The sequence below is a fragment of the Bombus terrestris genome, chromosome 15 (genome assembly GCF_910591885.1).
Source record: "Bombus terrestris chromosome 15, iyBomTerr1.2, whole genome shotgun sequence".
Lineage (NCBI taxonomy): Eukaryota > Metazoa > Arthropoda > Insecta > Hymenoptera > Apidae > Bombus > Bombus terrestris.
In genome coordinates, this window is record NC_063283.1 from 5059570 (window position 1) to 5082260 (window position 22691).

The 22691-nt window shown below is 27.9% G+C and overlaps 6 protein-coding genes across 9 annotated transcripts; 5 read left to right on the forward strand and 1 right to left on the reverse strand.

Moving 5' to 3' along the window:
• Positions 1-572: 572 nt before the first annotated feature.
• Positions 573-3743, forward strand: LOC100647595 (zinc finger protein 658B). Of its 2 annotated transcripts, none has more exons than XM_048412376.1 (5): positions 573-1591; positions 1679-1855; positions 2043-2365; positions 2427-2614; positions 2677-3743. In XM_048412376.1, the coding sequence occupies exons 1-5, from the start codon at positions 937-939 to the stop codon at positions 3092-3094; spliced, it is 1761 nt and encodes a 586-aa protein (XP_048268333.1). In that variant the 5' UTR covers positions 573-936; the 3' UTR covers positions 3095-3743. The 2 variants fall into 2 exon arrangements, with proteins under 2 accessions (XP_048268333.1, XP_048268332.1); XM_048412375.1 differs by having other exon boundaries at positions 575-1591; positions 1944-2365.
• LOC100649517 lies at positions 3342-8245 on the reverse strand. The gene is made up of 15 exons (XM_048412758.1): positions 7904-8245; positions 7583-7810; positions 7219-7506; positions 6855-7153; positions 6581-6785; positions 6312-6515; positions 6033-6248; positions 5825-5978; positions 5486-5757; positions 4935-5415; positions 4407-4552; positions 4166-4330; positions 3934-4050; positions 3680-3846; positions 3342-3614 (listed from the first exon to the last, which is right to left on the reverse strand). Exons 1-15 carry the CDS (start codon positions 7916-7918, stop codon positions 3497-3499), a joined length of 3075 nt encoding a protein of 1024 aa, XP_048268715.1. The 5' UTR covers positions 7919-8245; the 3' UTR covers positions 3342-3496.
• A 515-nt stretch (positions 8246-8760) lies between these two features.
• On the forward strand, positions 8761-13322 carry LOC100647479 (uncharacterized protein DDB_G0287625). 2 transcript variants are annotated; one of them, XM_003401467.4, is made up of 5 exons: positions 8761-8953; positions 11661-12253; positions 12330-12496; positions 12649-12835; positions 12934-13322. In XM_003401467.4, exons 1-5 carry the CDS (start codon positions 8917-8919, stop codon positions 13123-13125), a joined length of 1176 nt encoding a protein of 391 aa, XP_003401515.1. In that variant the 5' UTR covers positions 8761-8916; the 3' UTR covers positions 13126-13322. The 2 variants fall into 2 exon arrangements, with proteins under 2 accessions (XP_003401515.1, XP_048268891.1); XM_048412934.1 differs by having other exon boundaries at positions 8763-10828.
• Positions 13323-13668: 346 nt separating this feature from the next.
• LOC100647358 (succinate--CoA ligase [ADP-forming] subunit beta, mitochondrial) lies at positions 13669-16733 on the forward strand. 2 transcript variants are annotated; one of them, XM_012317374.3, is made up of 6 exons: positions 13669-14998; positions 15079-15241; positions 15504-15771; positions 15852-16156; positions 16257-16376; positions 16448-16733. In XM_012317374.3, exons 1-6 carry the CDS (start codon positions 14619-14621, stop codon positions 16649-16651), a joined length of 1440 nt encoding a protein of 479 aa, XP_012172764.1. In that variant the 5' UTR covers positions 13669-14618; the 3' UTR covers positions 16652-16733. The 2 variants fall into 2 exon arrangements, with proteins under 2 accessions (XP_012172764.1, XP_012172767.1); XM_012317377.2 differs by having other exon boundaries at positions 16430-16581.
• A 655-nt stretch (positions 16734-17388) lies between these two features.
• LOC100647240 (succinate--CoA ligase [ADP-forming] subunit beta, mitochondrial) lies at positions 17389-20763 on the forward strand. The gene is made up of 7 exons (XM_003401465.4): positions 17389-17545; positions 18335-18594; positions 18671-18833; positions 18907-19171; positions 19252-19556; positions 19636-19755; positions 19831-20763. Exons 1-7 carry the CDS (start codon positions 17480-17482, stop codon positions 19999-20001), a joined length of 1350 nt encoding a protein of 449 aa, XP_003401513.1. The 5' UTR covers positions 17389-17479; the 3' UTR covers positions 20002-20763.
• A 593-nt stretch (positions 20764-21356) lies between these two features.
• On the forward strand, positions 21357-22188 carry LOC100647121 (PCNA-associated factor). Its single transcript, XM_003401464.4, has 4 exons — positions 21357-21535; positions 21765-21836; positions 21902-22023; positions 22089-22188. Exons 1-4 carry the CDS (start codon positions 21499-21501, stop codon positions 22137-22139), a joined length of 282 nt encoding a protein of 93 aa, XP_003401512.1. The 5' UTR covers positions 21357-21498; the 3' UTR covers positions 22140-22188.
• Positions 22189-22691: the final 503 nt, after the last annotated feature.

Consider the following 22691-nt stretch of genomic DNA (forward strand, 5'->3'; position numbering starts at 1 on the left):
GAACATGTGCAATGGTGGAAGTATTATTTATCCATAATCATTGTTTCATGAGATTTCAAGTTCATTGTCACTTTTTTTAATGGAACCATGTATTTATTTTTCGTTATCCTTGTGCAGCATAAAAATCAAATTCACTGAGGTTAATAAACATACCGTTCTCAACATTTAATCCTAAAATATTTGCGCTTGAAATGTATATACATATGGAATTAATTATTTTGAATTAACAGCAAAATGAATAAACTTCTCGATTCCTAGGCAGAACTTTTTAACTTACGAGAGCTCAAACGGATGTTTAGAACTTGTGGAATTAATTGAAATTAATTTTATTTAAATAATTAGTTTTAAACAGATTTAAAAAATTGTCCAGTTGGCGGGCTACTAAACACTACAATCAGCTAGCAGTGAGAAATCAAATCTGTAAAAGTACCCTATTTTGGACATGGTGATGCCATCTACCAGCGAAAATTTTTACTGCGATTAGTATCGCTAATTCTGCCTAAGTACCGAGAAATTTGGATTTTTTAATTTTACCACATGTCGATTAGTTTTACTTTTTCATCGCTAGATGCTTATAGTGTTTCATTTCCTACTATGGAATCATATGAAGAATTATATTTTGTAATTTATAATTTATGACTTATAGTTGAAGAAACAAACATTAAATATATTTTATTAATTGTATGAGACACAGCACGATATCAAAATTATCCCGCACATAAAATTATTATCGATATGTTATGTCGCGGAGTATAGTAAAGGTTATGTTTAAGATGCGCTGTCAAAGAATAATACACGATTATCGTACAAAATGGTCATATTTATATCTGTTATTTATTATAAAGTAACAACATATACTATTAAAAAAGAGCTAAGTAAAAGTAAGAGTTTAATAATCAATTAAACGTTTTGATCAACTTTTAATGGTAAAACAAAATGATGCCAATGTCTAATATATTTTGCTCAATATGCGATATGAAAATTGATTCTTCATCTTCTGTAAATATATTTTCTACATCTTTCCCTCGTCAAGGAGAATTGTTAGTAAATTTTGTATCACGAGTACTTCGTATAGCTACTTTTGAATTACAAGACCCTTACATTTGTTTGCAATGTTATAATCTGTTTCAAATGTTAGAACAAGCACAGAAAACTGTTTTAAACATACGTTGTGAGATTTTGAAAATATATCGTGCTTGTGAAAGAAGAAAAAATGTTAAACGATCAATGTACGATGGTACAAAATTGAATATCAGTACAAACATAGCATTAGAAGCAAAAAGATTATATAATAGTAATGACAACATAGAGAAGGTATTGAATTTACAAAATGCTACTCAAGTAGAGGATATAGTACAAGAACAATGTGTTCAAGATAATATAACAATGCAAAATATAAGTATTTCAAATACAAAAGTGAAGAAACACTTAAGAAAGGAAACAATTAATTATAATGAAGCAGATAGCACAAAGTCATTTGATTATAATATTTATGATGACATAAAAGAAGGTGAAATTTTAAAAAATGATATATTTCATAATTCAGTGGCATTAACTAATAGTGGTAATACATGTAATATTAATTCACAAGGTAAAGAGAGATTATTTAAATCAATAAAAATAAATGTAAAATTAATAACAGAAATATATAAAAATATTTGTTGATATTTGTTTGCAGGAAATATGCATGCATTAAAAATTCATGTTGGAGAAAAAAGCTGTATTTCACTGACAGATTCTGAAAGTGAATCAAAAAACACTGTAAAAACAGAATCCACATTTTCTGACAATATATTACAAATACAAAATGTTGAAAATATTATAGAAGTAACAGAAAATACTGTGAACACAACAGGTGATATTTTATTTATTATTCATAAGCTTCCCTTTTTAAAATGATCTATTCATTACTTATTGTTTAAATCTTTATAATACATATATAGTGTCAGCAGTTGACCCAATAAAAATACCTATAAAATCAATAAAGATACCAAAATATGATTTAAAATCATTAAAATATTCTTGTCCTATTTGTGATAAAGTATGGAAAACATCAACTGAATTAAAAACACACATGAAAACTCATTCAACATTAAGACCATACATGTGTGAAAAATGTGGTCAGGCATATAAACATAAACATGCATTGGAAATACATGTTGGAATGCATAATGGAATAAATCCATTTCAATGTAATTTTTGTAAAAAATCCTTTACACAAAAAGGAGCACTTATGAGGCATTTACCAATGCATACCGGTGAAATGCCCTATCAATGTGAATTGTGTGGTAAAAGATTCATACACCATACATCATACAATATGCACAGATTATCACATAGTGGTAAAAAATCTTATAAGTGTCAAGTAAGTAATTACTAGCATAGAAACATGATATACAAAACAGTTAAGTATTTATATGTTTTAGATGTGTGATTTGTCTTTGCTTTCAACATCTCATTTGAAAAGGCATATGCGAGTTCATACAGGTGAAAAACCATATAGCTGTACAGTATGTGGAAAACGTTTTGCAGAACGATATAATTTGCTTGCCCATCAAAAAATTCATGATCCACATGAAAATAAGGCAAAGAAAGTAAAAGAAACGCAATTCCAGTAAGTATATTTAAAAGCTTGTATTTCCTATATAATACTTATCCTAACAACTTCATTTTCAGATGTATTCATTGTAATCTGATATTTGAACAGAAAAAAAGCTTAAATGATCATATGAAGTATCATTCTAATGTGAATAGTGAATCTGATTTTAAACAATCACAATGTACACTTCTTCAAGTTGAACCAGAACATCATGAACTATCAAAAAAGGTAGATTCTGAACACAGTGTATTACAAGAAACTTGGATTCAAATGAATCGTTCTAAACTAGACATTATTGACAATCAAGCAAGATTTGTACTTTTACAAAATTCTTTACCTCAAATTGACGAAAATTCCTTCGCAGTTACATTTAGTGACCAAAAAATATCCTTGGGGAGTACAAACTATAATACAAATTTACATGTAATCATAGAACCATCAGATATATCACTTTTAAGCAATAATCTTCCTTCTATTGATAAAATGCATATGTGATTGAGCATTAAAACAGAAACTTTAGATTTCTAACAAATAATTACTTTATTAGAATATACTTGAAAAACGCTTTAAACAAATCCAATTATTTTTTATCATGTACATGTGTAACTATTATCATATTTTTTAAACTTAGCAGGATAACATATAAATCAACTGTGCATAAATAAGTAAATCAATTATAAATATATATTCTTCTTCTGCCAATTAAGAGTTCCTTGTATGAAAGTATTTCTAAAAAAATGTGTTCATTTTTTGTAACATATATATTACTATTTAAAAACAGACTGTTATCAATAAAATACATTGTACAAGATAATCATATAACCAGTAAAATTAAAACTTTAAAAAATAAATTATGAGTGGATTAACTAGTTTTATAACTAAACATTTATCTTGTACTTAATCAACAACATCAGTTGAATCTTCTATTATTTGACTAGGCATTAAATCCTTCCATGAAGTAACACCATACATTCTCAACAAAGTTCTTCTTTGTAATATAGGCGTTGATAAAGATCTACAGATCAATAAATCCAATTGATATTATACATAGCAATTGATATAAAAAAGATTGAAACTTACTGTTTTATCTCATCAATAATAGGATCGATCATTGCAGGAATAGCAATCTTTGAAAAATGATTAAGTTCTGCTAAAAATTTAGGTTCTTGAAAAGAATAATTTGTATATAATTCATAAATAAAATTAATTAATTTGTTAAATGCTTTAAAATAATCATCTGATAGTAGCTGAAAAATAATGATTATACAAAAGTTTTTCTAATGATAAATTATGAATTTGGCATTCTTAATTTACTTTTATCGAAGACATGTTACCACCAAAGAAAAAAATCCAGGCTTATTCACATGTTGATCTAGGTACATTTTTCTTGACTTTAATATCAAGTCGGTATAGAAATCTTTCATATCTTCTGGTTTTTCCATTTCTGGCGACTTAAAATAAATTACAGATTTATATTATTTTATACCTATATAACCTTATACATATATTAATTGAAAACAATAACACCCTGCCCATCGAAAGAAAAGTAAAATATTCAATACAAACTCTTCTTGTTAATAGTTCTTCACTTGATTCACTAAGTTCATCTGTAAATGAAGGCACTGTTCCTCGAATCAATGTATTACGACGATGCAAAAGTTTTGCTTGATGTCTTTTACGCCTTAATTGTTCATCTTCCACTATAACATTTGAATGCTCATCTAAAATTACCTAAAAAAATAATAAAATTACTTACAACTGTTATGTGTTAGATAGAGGTATGCAAGAACCAGAAAATTTATGAAACCCGATAGTTGGAATGAAACAGAAACACATCGGATTGGGTCGAGTTCATGAAAGTATCGGGTTTCCTAAGAATATCCGGGATTCTCAAAAAATCACCTGTATCAAGAGCCGCTTTAATGAATAAGACCGTGTTCCAATTTTCTATTTTTTAAGCGTTTTCGGAAATCATATTATGAAATTTATTTATTTAGTTATTTTTACTTATTTAATTTATTAATATAAAATTATGAAATGTGGAAGATTGAGTGGAAATAGTGCACCAAATAAGTAATATCTAAATATAATATTTTATTTTGAAATCGCATGTAAAAATGTCAATTTCTCCACAATTTCAAACAGTAGTCTTATCCTGTTCAGTGTAACAATATTATTACACAATACTGTCTGAAAACGTAGAAAAAGCAGCTATTTTACATACGAATTTAAAATAAAATATTATATTTAAATATTATTTATTTGGTGCACTATTTCCACTCAATTTTGCATATTTCATAATTTTATATTAATAAATTAAATAAGTAAAAATAACTAAATAAATAAATTTCATAATGTGATTTTCGAAAACACCTAAAAAATAAAAAATTCGAAACCACGATCGTATTCATTAAAGCGAATCTTGAAACGGGCCCTCGGATTTTTCGAGAATTCCAAATATTTTCGGAAATCCCAACACTTTCGGGAAACCCGGACGTTCTCGAGAAACTTGTCAATTTCGAGAATTCCGAAAATTTCAATAACCGGTCCCGGTATCGAAAAAAATGCCCATCCAGATCCTGCATACCTCTAGTGCTAGGTAAACTCAATACTCGTAATCCTTTATCATCAAAATGTGAATTAATGTCTTGTTCCTGAAATTTAATATAATTTGATGTTTTGTCTTTTATTTCTGTTGGACCCTGCACGGCTTCATCATCAAATATTGTTACATTTCCCAATGCATTATAAATTGTTTTATCATCAGTCTCTGTTGCCAGTGGAATTTTGGGAAGTAATTTAAGATCTCTTATAATCTATAAGCAAGTTTAAAATAATATTTGTAGCACTATGAGCGGTATAATAAAGATATGAAATTGTTCATACATCATTTAAAATTTCTTTAATAAAATTTATATCACTTCCTATGAGTATTGCTGAACTATCTTCAGATAATAAATTTTCTTTACTATCTTTAGTACATGTATAAACATAAAACCTTTCTTGTATCCATTCACGGTGGATTTCTTCATTTTTTGGGAGCACAAGAACTGCTCTACTATTGGAGTACCGGTTAAGCATTTGAATAGTTGCATGTAAATCCGTTTGTGTTATACCAATTTTATTTCTTAATTTTAAGGAAGTAATTTGATTGTGATCTATATAAATATAAATAAAAGCATCTTGGAAGATATTTTTATAGAAAATTTAATTTATCTAACTAACGAAATCCATAGCTGTATCCTAATCTCTCTTGAATTGCTAAAAATTCTCCATGACGAGACATATCATTAAATTCTTCTCTGTCTACAAAAATATAAAATTGATTTTCACTTTCATCTTCTGAGCTTTTTGTTGTATACCACTGACAATATTGGACCTGTGATAAATTATTATTTTAATCCGATATATTAAAAATTAATTAGAATATTACTTTTTTTGATAATGTTTGGGTCACGTGAAGAGCCAAAGATAATTTTCTTACTGCACTTGGACCTGTGAGTATTATTATAGGTGGGCTCACTTCATCATATGGTGTTACATGAAGATCAATTTTAGGAATATTTAATTGCTCTAATAAAGTTAGCTTTGTTATAGTGCGAGCAGCTGTTAAATTTACTGGTGGTGCAAATAGAGCAACTGCAGCAATCTATTTAAATAAATTCTTTAATAATTTATATAAGTTGATAATTATCAATACTTGATTATATACCTTTTCTGAAGTAGATACATTAACACCATCGATAATCTGTATACTTGGTATGGAAAATAGAAGTACAGCTTTATAATTAGGCCACTTTGTGCAACTATTACCTCTAAAATCTACTTCTTGTATTAAACCAGTGAGATTTAATAATTCTAATAAATCATTGATTCTATTAAACTTTAAATCTATCACACGTAAACTATATGCATCCTATAGTTTTAAACACATTGTTACAGTTTAAATATTCATCTAATTATTAAATATGAAATTGTTACCTTAAAAAATTCTAAAGTAGATAATTTATTGTATCCTAAATATAATTTCCGCAAATCAGATAAAGTACTTATGCCATATCCAGGAATGGCAGATTTATATGACAGTATACAGTTACCCTCTAAATTTAGTTCTTGAATATTTAATCTATCCAAATTTTCAATGTACTCAATTAAGTTATATGATAAATTTAAATATTTCAAATATCTAAAAATAAAATACATAATGTATAAATGAAGTCATATTTTATTTAATTACATAAAAAGGCATGCTAACTTCAAATTTTGCAAACCAGTAATGGTTTCAATTGCATTATGTGACAAATCCAAGTGAACAATACTCCAGAAATCACTGATATCATGCATTTTTGATATATAATTGTATGATAAATTTACATATGTCAAATACCAAGGAGGTGAAAAATTTAAAATACTATTCATTCTGTTATGTGCTACATTTAAGTACATTAAGTAGGGAACTCCTCCCAGAGGTGATAAATTTGTAATATAATTATATGCAAGATCAATATATTGTAAATAACGGTGGTAACTTAACATTGTAATATTTGATAGTGACTGCAAAAAGATTGTTTTCATCATATTTGTTTTATAAAATATGTTTCTAATATAAAATAATATACCATATTTCTCATAATACATTTGCTTAATATATAAAGACTATTTTCAGGAGATTTAGTCAAGAATGATTTTCCAACTCCTATTAATCTGTCAGTAAGATATCCACAGAATTCTATATTATCAAATGATATTTCTTTAAGATTTCTTAATTTCATAACTGGTGCTCTACCATCATCCCATAAACTGATATCTAGAGCATAACTACTCCAGTTGTTTTCAGTTGCACATTGTATTATTTTTTGATCTACTGAAAGTGATATTTGATCAAGCAATGAAAATGAAAGATTGGACTGTGAAAACGAATAAATTATAATTATTTCAATTATATCATAAAATAAAATTAGTTTTATATTAAGTAAAATTTACATTGGATGAAGACTTTGAAGTAGTTGATATAGAATCATTAGATGCAATTTCAAATAACATATATCTATCCTCCATAGTTTCCCAACTCATATCACTATGTGATAGCAAATCTGTATCATCATTTTCAATAACTGTATCATCCTTCTGCAAAGGTACCTTTGGTACAGATATCCTACCAATTGCATCTTGAGAAAGTAGTGGTTCAGAGGTAGAGAACAAATAAGAAAACTGTAATTATAAGCATAGAAATTAATTTTTGTATGAATGATATCAATTTTAATTTTATAAAACTTATCAATTTGAGCAGAAGTATAATTTTACTCTTTTTTCATCCATTATTCTGCTTGAAACATTAATTATTTATCTTTGTGATAAATTATTTTCATATAAAACCACTAATATACAATTTTCTATTGTTTCTTAACAACTGAATATACACAGAGCTACCAAATTATGTAAAGAAACCACAATTTGTTATAAAGTTTGTTCATAACAATCTTATTTATACAACAATAATATCCCTATACAAGGAATTAACATCCCAGCGAAAAGGAATTTTGAATGGTCTGGACTCTAGACAGAGCTGCAAATATTATAATTCTTTTCAAATTCGTAAAGTCCTTGCGTTAGCACGTAACATTGTACACGCATCATTCAATCAGCAGAGCCGAATTAAAATTTTCCTTCTTCATAGAAATATAGGGCAAGAAGTTAAAATGAAATAAAATTACCTAAATATGAAATAAGATTTATTTTATAATAAATTATACTTAAATTTTTTAGTATGCATTTTTAAAATACAATCTTTTTTTATTTTTTTTAAGATAATTCACTTGCTATACTCGTAAAGTAAAATGTATTTTTTTTTTTAGTAATTATTAAAATTCTAATGTAAATCAATTTCCCATAAAATTTGCAATTCTTTATTATTCACTTCTTCAAGTAGCAACGATATTGACAAAGGTGCAACAAAATATTCAAAGTAGAATATTTAGTATATAAAACAAATTTCTATTTAGTCGTTTTCTTAGTTATATTCACAAAAATATAAAAATGTATAAAAATCCGCAGTGTATTAATAAGAAAATTATCGGCAGCAGCCGACCCATTTGAAATTTTCGCGGTGCGAAAGAAGCGACAACTTCCGGTACGATTTGGCAATTACTTCCTGTGAGTGACCATTTATGTTCATTCGCGATCCGTGCGTCGTGTGATATTGTTGCGTGTGGTCTGTGGTGACGTTACGGTGATAGTATTCGGGTGATTTATTTGCGGTCTTCGTGTATTTTTCGCGTTTAAAAGAATAACAAAGACAAAAACAGAACGAACGAAATATGTCTGAGATTGATGCGAAAGTGAACATGTCGCTTGGTAAGTGGCCAGAGTCTCGAAAATCTAGCAGTTTTGCTGATAGTCCTGGGTGAGCGTACGGCTACTGTTTCTTCCTTTGCACGAATTCAAAATGGCGATGAAAATTATACAACGTAGATATATATCCACATTTATTTTCGTTCATTTAACATCCAAAGTGGTAAATAGATCTCTAAGAAAATAAAACAAAGAAACGTATCTGTGTCAGACAATGAACCAACTTTTGATACAGGATCGTTTCGTCTCCCTAATTAATTATTAAGCAAAAAAAAAGGCAGACATTTTAATCGATGTTTACTTATGAGAGGATGTATGGTGTCTTTTCTAATCGCTGGAAGAAAAATGTCTTCGCTATTTATACCGATGATCGAATAACCAAGTGTATATGAATTCCGGACTTTTTCAAAAGAACCAATTCAATTTCAACGAAATAGGAACGAAATAGATAACAGGCTTCTACTAACGACAGTGGTAGTAAAGAAGAAGAAAGATATATCCGCCATGAAGAATTTATACATTCTGGAAAAAATACTATGATTTACGTAGGATTGGCGGTGAGGGGATTTCTTACAATTTTTGACCAATTACTCGAGAAATTTGTCGAATGGAAAATTTACGTACCTGAACATTTTTGGATAATAACACAACCGAAGTTATGATTCATGATTTACAGAAAAGAAGTCAACTTTCTCATTACGTGGGATATACGTTTGCATAACTTTAGTCGTATTTTTATCTCTTCTATATCATATTTCTCGAGTTTCTCTTTGTTCATCTGATGGATTTGAGAGATGCTACACACTATACGTGAGATAAAAACACGTTGAAAATTTTCAAATCGATTTTATTTTTGAACGGATCACGCGTTCTATGAAAGTATATGGAATGTCTGCTACAAATAATCGCCGTTGAATTCGAGAATTTAACTAAATTCTAAATGAAAATGGTATTTATGTATGTTACAAGTGTGCAATCCAGAATAATTTAAGTTTAAGATTAAATATGTTCGCAATTTATTACTTAAAAACATGCATTGTATATAAATGAATACTTCATGATATGTCAAATGTTATTTAGAATTAACAGAAGCATTTTTATTAAGGAAATTATTAAAGATAAAAAGCCCGACAGAGTGCAATCGTTTAAACAATCAAGATATATAAAACTGCAAGAAGAAGCATCTATGTGATTAAATATTATATCTAAATCAGTTATTAAATGACTTATTAGATAACTGGATTTTATTAATTTGCATGTAAGACTCGAAGGCATCTACTTCAACAAATGAGAGAAATTTTTATGTAATCTACAAACTTTTGTCTACAAGCAACACATCAATGGAAGCAATATAATATTGGTTTATGATGCTTATGTAGTGGAAAATTTTGTGGATAACATACTAATTACATAAGAGAAGACAACTTGAGAAACTTTACCTTCAACTGAAAGTAGATATCTATCAAAAATAATGCCACTATGCTATTGTAAAACATCAATAATGGATCTATTCAATTATAATTTTGTTCAAATATAATTGATGTAATAACTAATATTAATAGCAATATAGATAGTCTGCTTCCTTTGTCAATGAACAATGAATAACATGTTTTTGTTAAATTGAAATTGAAATGGAAGAATAGACTAAAACAGACAATGTAATATAAAAATTATATTTTGAAGATATGCATTGAATCAAGAGAAAAACTGAAATATAATAAACATGCATATATAGAAAGTGTGAAGAATTACAAAAGTATGAAGAATCTTCAGTATGCAAGAAAGTACACATGAAATTTATGTATCAGTGTATAAATAATTGGAACACTCATGGAAGATCACAATGAAAATAACACAGAGAGAAAGGACATTTATTAAGTACAGAAATAAAATAAAATAAACAATTTAATATGCACGAAGATTTAGTTTTAATTAAAAATATCTTAAAGAAAAGAAAATAAAGAATACACGTGGAAATTTATTATTATTAATTAAATTAGCCAATAATACTTTTTATGTAGCAACAAATAGTTCCTTTTCATAAGATGCAATCTTTTGTTACAAATATAATTCTACAGTAATGCATTATGAAAGAAAAATATATGAAAATCATCTGATTAAACTTATTCCTATATATATATATATATATATATTATTTATTTATTTATTTATTTATTTACTTATTTATTTATTTTATACAAAACAATGTTATTTTAAAGTGTGTAAAACCCTGTCATCTGCAGAAGTGTAGTGTTTCACTATGTCTGTTATTTTTTATTTAATATAGAATATGTGATTTTTATTGTTATTTTTTATTTGATATGATTTAAGGAATTAGTAACACATTTTAAACTTAAAGGCTGATCTATAAACACAGAAATTCCAAGTTACATTCTACTTAAGTTTCGTTGTAATTAATTGATAGATGTATGTGTATACATAGACCATACACAGTGAGATTATTTTGAAAGTATATACACATATTGGAAGAAAATCAGGGAAACAATTCACAAAAATAAATATCGAAAAAGATCGATATACTTAAAAGAATTAAATAGAAACTGAATTAGCCATATTGAATTGTCCTTCAACATCATCCATACAAGAGGAAATTTTTCACATATTCCAGATTAAAGCTTAACACAAATTAACTTCATGCACTGATAAGACTGTACGCTCACTAAACCTTGTGAATTTTCTTCCTTTTAAGATGAAATCATAAAGATGGAGAAAAAGGAGAAAAAGAAAAAGGCCGGGGCTACTAATGGAAAAACTGGTGCTAAACGCACTCGAGGAAGTGTGCGAGGACGAAGTGGACTCAGAGGTAGAGGTACCAGAGTAAAGCGTAATGTTGGAACTGCTAAAAAAGAGCAAACATGGCAAGCTGGGCAAAATAACAATAATAACAACAATAATAACAATAATGTGCGTGGTGGTTTTGTGAGAAAACGATATAAGAAAAACAGTAGCTTAACTAGATCACGAAGTAATTTAACATTAAATCAGAAACCTAATACACGAGGAGCTTTTAATGTTCGCCGTGGTCGTGGTAATAGATTTGGTCTGACTCGAAGTAGAAGTCGCACAAACTTGACTTTTACACAAGGAGGCTTTTTTACCAATAATAAGACTCCATTAAAACGAACGAACAGTTTACCAAATTTACGTGATCCAACTTCGGTTCATAATCGACTGGGATATCAAAGCCCTGCTCAAATTGCTTACCGAAATCGTGTTAAAAGAGCAAAACAATTGCTGCTGCAAAGACAGAACCAGAGATTATCCTTACAAAACCAATTCAGAGTAAGTAAATATTGTAGATAATAAATCATAAACGTAATTAATTTGACATTAATTTAATTATGTTCTTCTCTTGTAGATTCCACAAGCTGGGAAATCATTATTAGCACTCCAACAAAGATCCACAGATAGAAGACAACAAATTTTAACTTCTCAACGTCGTTTTACTACTGGTGGATTACGATCAGATCAAATTGCCCGTGCACAAAGACGTGCACAATATGAACAAAAATTAATGAGAATGAAGTATGCTTAAATGTCTTCACATTTATTGTTCTAAGTAGCTTACAATTAAGTTCATATAATTTGAAATGCTTTTTAGTAAATTATTTTTTATTTTCAATTACAAAATCTTATACTTTATATTGGGATTTTATTGAAATTATACAATGTTGTAGTTCCTCGCGATTAAATTCAAACTCAAATGTAAACTTCATGTATACATTGGGAAATGAGTACAGTCCTAGCACACATCAACGCCCTCTTACTCTTACCCCAAGCAGAAACGGAAGTGCTGTGAACAGTTTGCGTCCATTACCAAGAGGAAGGTCCCCATTTAGACAAAGTGTACAAAATTTGAATATGGTATGATAATTATAATTTTAAAAAATCAGGTTCTGTAACTAATCAAGTTATATAAATTAATTTATATAATTTAATATGGTGGAATTTATAAATTTCAGGTTGGTCGATCATCTATGTTTGGTCGACAACGTTCAAGGTCAAGATCGCGTTCCCGTTCTCGTACACGCAACACTCCTTCATCAGATGCAAGACCAGATGTCGATGATCGTACTTTCAGCGAAGTCATGTATAGCTTGTCCGGAAATCTCGGCGTTACGGGAAGAACGCTTAATGATAGATTTAGTTTTTAAATTGAAGAAGGAAAGTTTGTTTTGTATTTAGAATATAAGACTGTTGAGGCCAGAAATTTTATGCTTGAAATAGATACTAGGTATAATGTTTTCTTATCAATTGCATTAATATTAAAGTTACATCAAGTAGAAATCAATTTATTTAACTCGAATGTTCCCCATTTTTTCGTTTGTATATTAAAACTATATGAAAATTACTTTGAAGTTTTAAAGTATAAAACATTTAAGTTTGAAATATATTCCAAAATATTAACTACATTGAATTCGTAATAAATTCGATGTTTAATATTACCTCATCATATTTGAGTTCAAAAGTTTGACACAAATTGATTTGCATAAGATGAAATTCATAGTAAATTTTTGTATGAAAAGATAATTTACAATATAATAATATTAAAAATAATTTTAATATTATAATATAATATTTATATAATATATATATAATATAATATAATATTATAATATAATATAATATTTTTAATATTAAAAATAATTTTAACTTTTTATTAGTATAAAAATATTTCATTCTTTGTTACTTTATAAATATTTTAGTAACATTTTTATTTCTTTTTTATGTATATATTTCTATATTGCAATAATTCGGTAGAATTATTTTTTTATCACACTTAATATATTTTATTGAAAAATGTGGCCTCAATTACGCGAGTTTAGTACATCTAGAGACAAAGTATAATATTATTAAAAAGAATGAACGCTATAACTATATTCGAATTATAAAAATTGTAGAAATTTTATTAGGGATGTTTAATTAGTTCTCAAAATAAGTATAAGTCTGAGTCGTGGAATAAGTTTTTAATATAGGTACGTGGATTATTCACATTTCGAGTATACTGAACATGATATATCAATGAAATATAAATATAATTTAGAATGAATTTCTTTTCTTTATTATACGTATTTAATAGTTGTTATATAAGTGCTTATAAAGAAATCATAATGAGAGTATATATAGCATATACATAGAAATATAATATAAATTGAACTTTTTTATTTTACTTTATTAACATAATTTAATACATATATCTTCTATATATACACACATATAAAAAGTAGAAGGATTTTTATTACACTATGAAAGTTATGTTTACTATCCAATTTACTATCCAACTACAGTGACGCGGTTTAGAATATAAATGGAATAATTTTTACAAGACTTAAAGAATTTATTACTGAAATACTTTTCGACTGTAAAAATATTGCTTTATAATGTAGTATTATAATCATAAATACAGTGTCTCTCAGAATGCAATATTCATCGCCTACTCGACTTAACTGAATTCGTCATATTTTTTATATAAGTTTACAAATTCAAGGTATAATGCTTCTACAAGAAAAATATCCTATAACATTTTGTACATTTACAATAATTGTTTCACACCCTTCTTGGAAAGCCAAACAATTTTCACTGTGAATGTGTTAGAAAAACTCATTTTGTATAGCAATAAAATTGTTTAAAATAATTTACCGGCAATATGTCCATTAGACTCTCGTCTTTTACATCATTTTGTGTTAGAAAAATAGGAAGACAGGTAACAGTATTTATTTTAAGTAGTCACATACAACAAACGCAAATATATCAAAGAAAATATTTTCAGTTTTTAAATCATACTTCTGTCATTGTTCAACAAACTCGACATTTACAAGTTCATGAACATATCGCATATACTTTATTAAAAAATAGTGGAATTCCAACTCCGCCTTTTGGAGTAGCCAAAACTCCAGACGAGGCTGCTAAGATAGCAACTGATCTTAAGACAAAAGATATTGTTCTGAAAGCTCAAGTTCTTGCTGGAGGACGTGGAATGGGACACTTTAAAGATACCAATGTCAGCGGTGTTGTTATGTGTGAAACGTGAGTTTAATCAATTAAATCAACTCTATTATAATGTGCTATTATATTTATGATACACTGTATTTGACATATATTTTTAGGCCTGAGCAAGCAAAGACTTTGACTAATAATATGATAGGTAAATTGTTAATAACTAAACAAACTGGAGAAGCTGGTAGAATTTGTAATTCAGTAATGGTGACAACACGTATGTTCCCACGTAAAGAATATTATATGGCAGTAATGTTGGAACAATCTTTTGATGTAAATTGCAACATTTCATTATAACTAGACTGTGGATCTTTGTACAAATTCATATTTTTATTAGTACAGATAGAGAATTTTAACTTGAAAGAAGGTTTTATTTTCTGAATGTCATAACATTAGCTTTCCTTTTGATAATTTATGTAATTTTGTGTTTGTGCACATTCTTGTATAACTTTATATAAATACATAAGTATCTGCAGTCTAATTGTAACTATCGTTGAATTTATTATTAAAAGTAAAAATTAAATATGATTTACAGGGTCCTGTCGTAATTGTATCTAAACAGGGCGGTGTAAATATCGAAGACATCGCTGCCACGAATCCGGAAGCTATATCGTATACACCAGTGAATATCATGAAAGGTTTATCACTTGAACAAATAAATCAAATTGTGGATAACTTAGGTATAGAAGGAGAGGAGAGGAAGATTACATCGTTAATTATTTGTAATCTCTACGAGTTGTTCATCGAAAAAGATGCATTATTACTTGAAATTAATCCATTTGCATTAGATATTTGCGGAGAATGTATGTTGTAAAAAAGAATCTAATGAATTTATTTTATTAAATTAAAGGTAGTTAATAACATAAGTATTACGTATTTTCAGATTTTGCCTTAGATTGTAAATGTTCTTTTGACGACAGTTCAGAGTTCAGACAAAAGAAACTATTTGCACTGCAAGATTTCACACAACTAGATCCTAACGAAGTCCAAGCATCTAAGTTTAATTTAAGCTATATAGCTTTAGATGGAAATATAGGATGTATGGTAAATGGTGCTGGATTAGCGATGGCTACTATGGATTTAATAAAATACAATGGCGGTATGCCAGCTAATTTTTTAGATGTGGGTGGTAGTGCCACTGAAGAAGCTGTGATGGAAGCTTTTAAAATAATAATCTCTGATCCGAAGGTACTTAAAATTTAAAACAAATAATATTCGAATTATATCTTTTGCCAATAAGTTTGAAAATATGTAATGTAAGGTTCAAAACTATTTTACAAATTTTTAGGTAGAAGCAATTTTCGTAAATATATTTGGTGGTATTATGAGGTGTGATATAATCGCAAAAGGTATTATTAATGCGTCCAAAGAGTTACAGTTGAATATTCCCGTAGTTGTAAGACTGCAGGTAATTTATCACTAATACATGAGAAAAAATTTTACACAATTTTTTTATATTAGTCTAATGTAATCATATAGGGAACTAACGTAGAAGAAGCACATCGATTGATACGGGAAGCACAGTTGAAAGTTATTTCCGTAGATGATTTTGCCCAAGCTGCTGAATCGGTTGTAAAATTATCTTTAATAATAAAAGCTGCAAATTCTATGAACTTGGACATTTCTTTCACATCCAAAGAAACTTCGGCAGAAAAGTCTAAAGTCGGAAGCAAGAAAAAGTAAAAATGAAATAAATTTTTATATTTTTAGAGACACAATTTAAAAGATATATTACATACATAGATATAATTATTATGTTCATTTTATTTTATATTAATCATTTTATATCTGACAACAAAAGTTGGATATTATAAAATATTAGATGTCTTTCCTTTTTGACCTTTTTTATATTATATAAATTTATGTGGATGTAAATATGTTTGTAAAGAATAAATATTTTTTTCGAAATTTATAATGTAATAATTTATTCTAGTTTCGAATATAATATATTATCTATATTATTTTATATCGTAATTTGTAAAAATTGTAATCATGAAATTGTTACTGCCAGTACTAAAAATGATTTACTTTTCTTTAAATTTATATAAATTTGGGTATTTTATAATTATATGAATGAATAACAAAGAATGCTTAATTTTGACTTAGGACTAGTGACTTAAGACTTAAGACTATAGACTATAAAATAGAATAATACTAGTATTTAAATGGCGACAATAGAATTAAATTAACTATACAAAACAAACTAAATATATTTTTTTCACTTATAAATATAATAACTTTAACAAAACTTGTACAATGAACTTATTATTGAAATGTTATATCTATAATTAAAATATCCCAAGATTGGAATACAGTAGTAGAGAGAAATCAAATGAGTAATTAAATCAGAAAAAATTCAAATAAACATAAAGAAGTGCTGCCATTGCGGCATCACCGTGGAGTTTGCGTCATGTTTTTCAGGAAACATCAAGGAAGGTGGGGACATGAAGGCGTAGACAGCGCAGCTTACATTTGGCACTTTTGGCAGTCCACTGCCACTGCTTTAGTAAGATGGCCACCATGTTGTCTCGGACTATCTCAATCGTTGAAAATTTTACCCGATTCAATGGGTCAAAGGTACATTAAATATTCTATTTTTCGTGTCGTACTATATTATTTGTTCACGGTAATTCCTATTCATTTATGTCATTTTATTCCATTTTCACGAATCCATCGATATTTACGCCAATAATTCATAAGTGGTATAATCACCATATTAGATATCTGTAGTCTGCTAAATTGAGCGCCAGGGTCAGGCGATTCGAAGCCAAAGATTGTGGCCTTGCATTAAACCAAGTTTTTTTTACGAAATATGAATATGACAGTTGTGCAATACGAGCGTGGACATTTCCACAATCAATCTTTGATTCGTTGGTCATTGACTCTGTTCTGTACATTCGTATTTAATTAATATTTATTCAATTACGTGAAAAATGACACTACTTGTCAAACTATCAAGAATTGTCATTCTTTTTGAAAATTTGAAATTCGAATAATCGATTATCATCACTATTGATTACTTCGTTTTGTTACGAAATTACTCTTTTTTTTAATGTTTTGGCATTTTTTTTATCATCTTCAGTATTCAATTTTATATCATTTGTTTTCAATAACTATACTCACTGTTTGTTATTTTCTCTTGTTTTGATTAGTTAGAGTATTTCTTTACCAAAGACAAAATAAAGTACAAGTGCCAAGTATGCGATTAGAAGTATGTGGGTCATTACCATTGATTGATCTTTGTACTTCTTTGCTCTTCTTCTTTATGTTCCTCCGTACTAAACAATTAATGTCTATTATTATCATATATGTTACACAAGCTTTATTTAATGTCATTGATCCATTTTTGCTATTTCATTTATATAGATACTGGGATGCAAAACCAACTTAGTAAATCAATCAGTCAGGAATTTGAATGTTCATGAACACATCAGTTACAGTTTATTAAATGAAGCTGGAGTTCCAACTCCTAAATTTGGAGTTGCTAAAACTGCAGATGAAGCTGCTAAACTTGCTGCTGATTTGAAGACCAAAGATATTGTTTTGAAGGCACAAGTCTTAGCTGGTGGCAGAGGAAAGGGACATTTTAAAGGAACTAGCATTAGTGGTGTAAAGATGTGTGAAACGTAAGTTATTATACGCAGATGATGATAGATATGTATGCTTTGCATTACATTAATTTTTCTTTTTTTTTTTTTATAGACCAGAAGAAGCAAAAAAATTAGCCAGTCAAATGTTAGGTAAATTGTTAATTACTAAACAGACAGGTGAAGCAGGTAGGATATGCAATGCAGTGATGGTTACACAACGTATGTTTCCTCGTAAAGAATACTATCTTGCAGTTATGATGGAAAGAGCCTTTGGTGTAAGTTGCTAAGTAAATGTAATTTCAATGAATGAAAGAGCACCTCATTTAATTAAAAAATTTCTTATTTGAGGGTCCAGTCATAATAGCTTCAAGTCAAGGTGGTGTAAATATTGAGGAAGTTGCTGCAACAAATCCTAGTGCTATCATGTATGAACCCATTGATATACATAAGGGTATTACGAAAGAGCAAGCAGATCGAATTGCTGTTAAACTTGGACTTCAGAATGTTAAAGATTATATTTCTAACATCATCATGAACCTGTATAAAATGTTTCTTAAGAAAGATGCTCTTTTATTAGAAGTGAATCCTTTAGCAGAAGATGTTAATGGAGAATGTAAGTTCAATCTTAAAAATTTATAATTCACTATACATTGTAAAAAGTAACATTTAAAAATTGCATTATTTAATATACAGATTTTGCTTTGGACTGCAAGTGCAGATTTGATGATAATGCTGAATTTAGACAAAAAGAACTATTTTCCTTAAGAGATTGGAGTCAGGAAGATACTAAAGAAGTTGAAGCTGCTAAATATGATTTAAATTATATTGCACTTGATGGTAACATTGGTTGTATGGTAAATGGAGCTGGTCTAGCTATGGCTACTATGGACATCATAAAATTGCATGGAGGTGAACCAGCTAATTTCTTAGATGTAGGCGGTGGTGCGTCTACATCTGCCGTGAAAGAAGCATTTAAAATAATTACATCAGATTCACGAGTGGGTTCACATAACATAGATTCTATTATTTCTAATATTGATAAGATTGATAAATATTCTTTTTTTATATCAATTATAGGTTCACGCTCTTTTGGTCAACATATTTGGTGGAATAATGAGATGCGATGTTATCGCAGAAGGAATTATTGCTGCAACTAAAGAACTTAGCTTAAAAATTCCTGTTGTTGTTCGATTACAGGTATAATTCTAAACATATATTAATACTGAAGTAATTGAGTAAATGTAATTTTATATGATTTTGTTGCCATTTCAGGGTACAAATGTAGACGAAGCAAAAGCTCTTATTGCAAATGCAGGTTTAAAAATTGTACCAATAGATGATCTTGATGAAGCTGCCCGAGTTGCGGTTAAATTATCAACGATTGTTAAATTAGCACAATCTGAAAATCTTAGCGTTAATTTTGAAATACCTTCGATTTCATAAATATAGTAAAAATTGTTATTTGCATATTATCAGAAGAACTTCGAGAATATATTCATATTGCTAAATGTTTGGAACAACATTTGAAAGTAATAACTAGATTAATAATTTCGAATGTCACATCTGTGCTGTCTTTAGAATTACATTTGAGTACTTCACATATGTTTTTATTATAAGTGGAATGGAAAGAAAGTTCATTGAAACTTTTGTTTTGCTCGATATTTCACACATTTATATTCTCCATAAAAAGAGATGGGTGTGATCGTAAATTTTAATTACGGATTTGTACATTTGAAAAAAAAAACTAAACCTGTATTTAATTACGATCTTCTACATTTAAAACATTACAAAAAATACTAGACAATTGAGTTACTTCCTTCTCAATGCAAGCACAAATTCGTTCCCAAGAAGTACACAGACTTCTTCAAGAATGTAATTTATTGCTTACCCAATTAACGGGGGTTTCTGTGATTCAGTATTAAAATTAAGTTACATAATATACACTTACTGACATAGCCATATCTTTTGCACGAAAGTGTACCAGATATTCTTTCAAACCTTACATATATGTTAACAAAAAGTACATGACTACTACTGTCCAAAAAACGAAAACCTTTTATATAATCATCCACAAAAAATTGTTATAATTGAGATATTACGCGAGATATGATTGTCATATCTCATTTGAAAAGAAAAAAGGGCCTGTTTAATGTAATATAGACATATGTAGTTATATGTATACATATATAAATTATTTTACGTAATTTTGATTTGTTTTTATTTTATTAATGAGTCGAAAGTAAGATGATGCTCACGTTTCTTGCGTCCCTGAAACATAATATCATTGCAAAATAATCAGATTACAACGTATCAGTATTATGACATGATATGGTGATGATATAGTAATGAAATAGTTATGATATAGTATTGTTGCATCTATGTTGATACATATATATATATATATTACATATATGTATATTACAAGATATATCGCATCGTTAAATAAATTATATTATTATTTAATTTATTGGAAGAAACTTGTACAAAAAGGAAAGTTATCGATTAGTAAATGTAATATTATTTTAAATACAACATAAAAATATTTCAAATAAAATTCATCATGTTCCTCCAAGTGTGAAATCTCTTAAAAGTACTTTTGCTTAAATGCAACTATTATGATCGGTAATAATTATTTTCTTCAATAAAAATGTGCTATTATTATAAAACAACTGTTCTTTTCATTTATCTACAAATTTAATTTAAAGGATTTGAAAAGAAATATCAGAGGAAATATGTAGTAACATTCGTAGTTTGTTTTTAATTTATGATTTTTTGAAGTTGGCCTTCCTGTTTGATGCTCAACTTCTTTGCGATTGGTAGTAACAAATAATAAAGAACAGGGGTTATTCATTTTGAATATCGTGTAATGTATTATAACGAAATCTTCTAAAGTCACTTATTTTCTTATATTTTTCAATTTGTATCCTTAATATTTAAAAAATGGTGAGAACAAAGGCAGATCGCGTCCCTACAAGAGGTAAAACAAATTTTAAAAAATTCACCTTTTTTCAGTAAATTATTTTAAAAATTTCTATCGTTTCTTTGTTATTTCACTTCAGTTAGTTTTAATTGTTAATTTAAACTTGTATTATTACGTTTGATAAATATTTTGTAGTTTTATTCAACTTATATTATTATTTTTAATTGTTAAAGTACCAAAAGATAATTAATTTTATGAAAGTTTCATTAATATTTATTATTTGTAGCTGTTGGTAGCAAAGCATCACATAAAACTACGAAAAGTACGCCAGTTAAGAAATCAAGTAGCAGTAGCAAAGGTAAGATTTATAATTTTATTAAATTAAAGGTATAGTTTCAAAATTTAAAACAATCGTAATTTTAGGAAAGAGTTATTCAGGTGGTAATCCGTATCATCCAAGGGAAACTCCAGAATGGCAGAAGCCTATTACATGTTTTCTCAACCAAGGTTCTGTGAATCAATCTAAAGATTTGTCAAAAGCTCAGGTATATGATGATAGTATTACCAATAAATATATTTAGATAATAAAACACATTATTTTAAATAATAGGAAGCTGCTGGTGAAGATCCTAGCCAAGTAGTAAAAAATGAGTCGGATTAGAGATGTGCAACATTATTGTTAAATTATTATGGTATTATCATAGTGTTATTTGTCAGTACAAAAGGTTATTTATTTCTTTAAACTAGTGTAGATATAAGTATTTTATATTTTATCACAATGAACAACAAAGAATTTTTAATTTTAACTAACATGAGACAAGTAAAAAGATAAGAATGAGCAACACAAGCACCTAAATGCTGAAAGTAGAATTAAATTAGGTAAATTAAATACAAAGCAGACTAAATATATCTTTTTACTCAACATTTGAAATGTGATCAATGTCATAAGTATAGTATTTATAATTTAAAGAACAGTATTGTAATATATTTAAATAAAATTATCATAAATGAAAAAAACGTAAACATTTATTTTATAATCTAATAAGATTAACCTTTTTTATTTACCTTAAGTTATTCAAACTTGTAAAAAAATATCAAAGTATACAAAACCGTTTAAGCGAAGTAAAACACGTCAGAGAGAAATGAACCAATCGTGAAGCTATATTGCGATGTTTCTTTTCAGCGGTTATTGTTTGATAGAGTTTAGGAACGC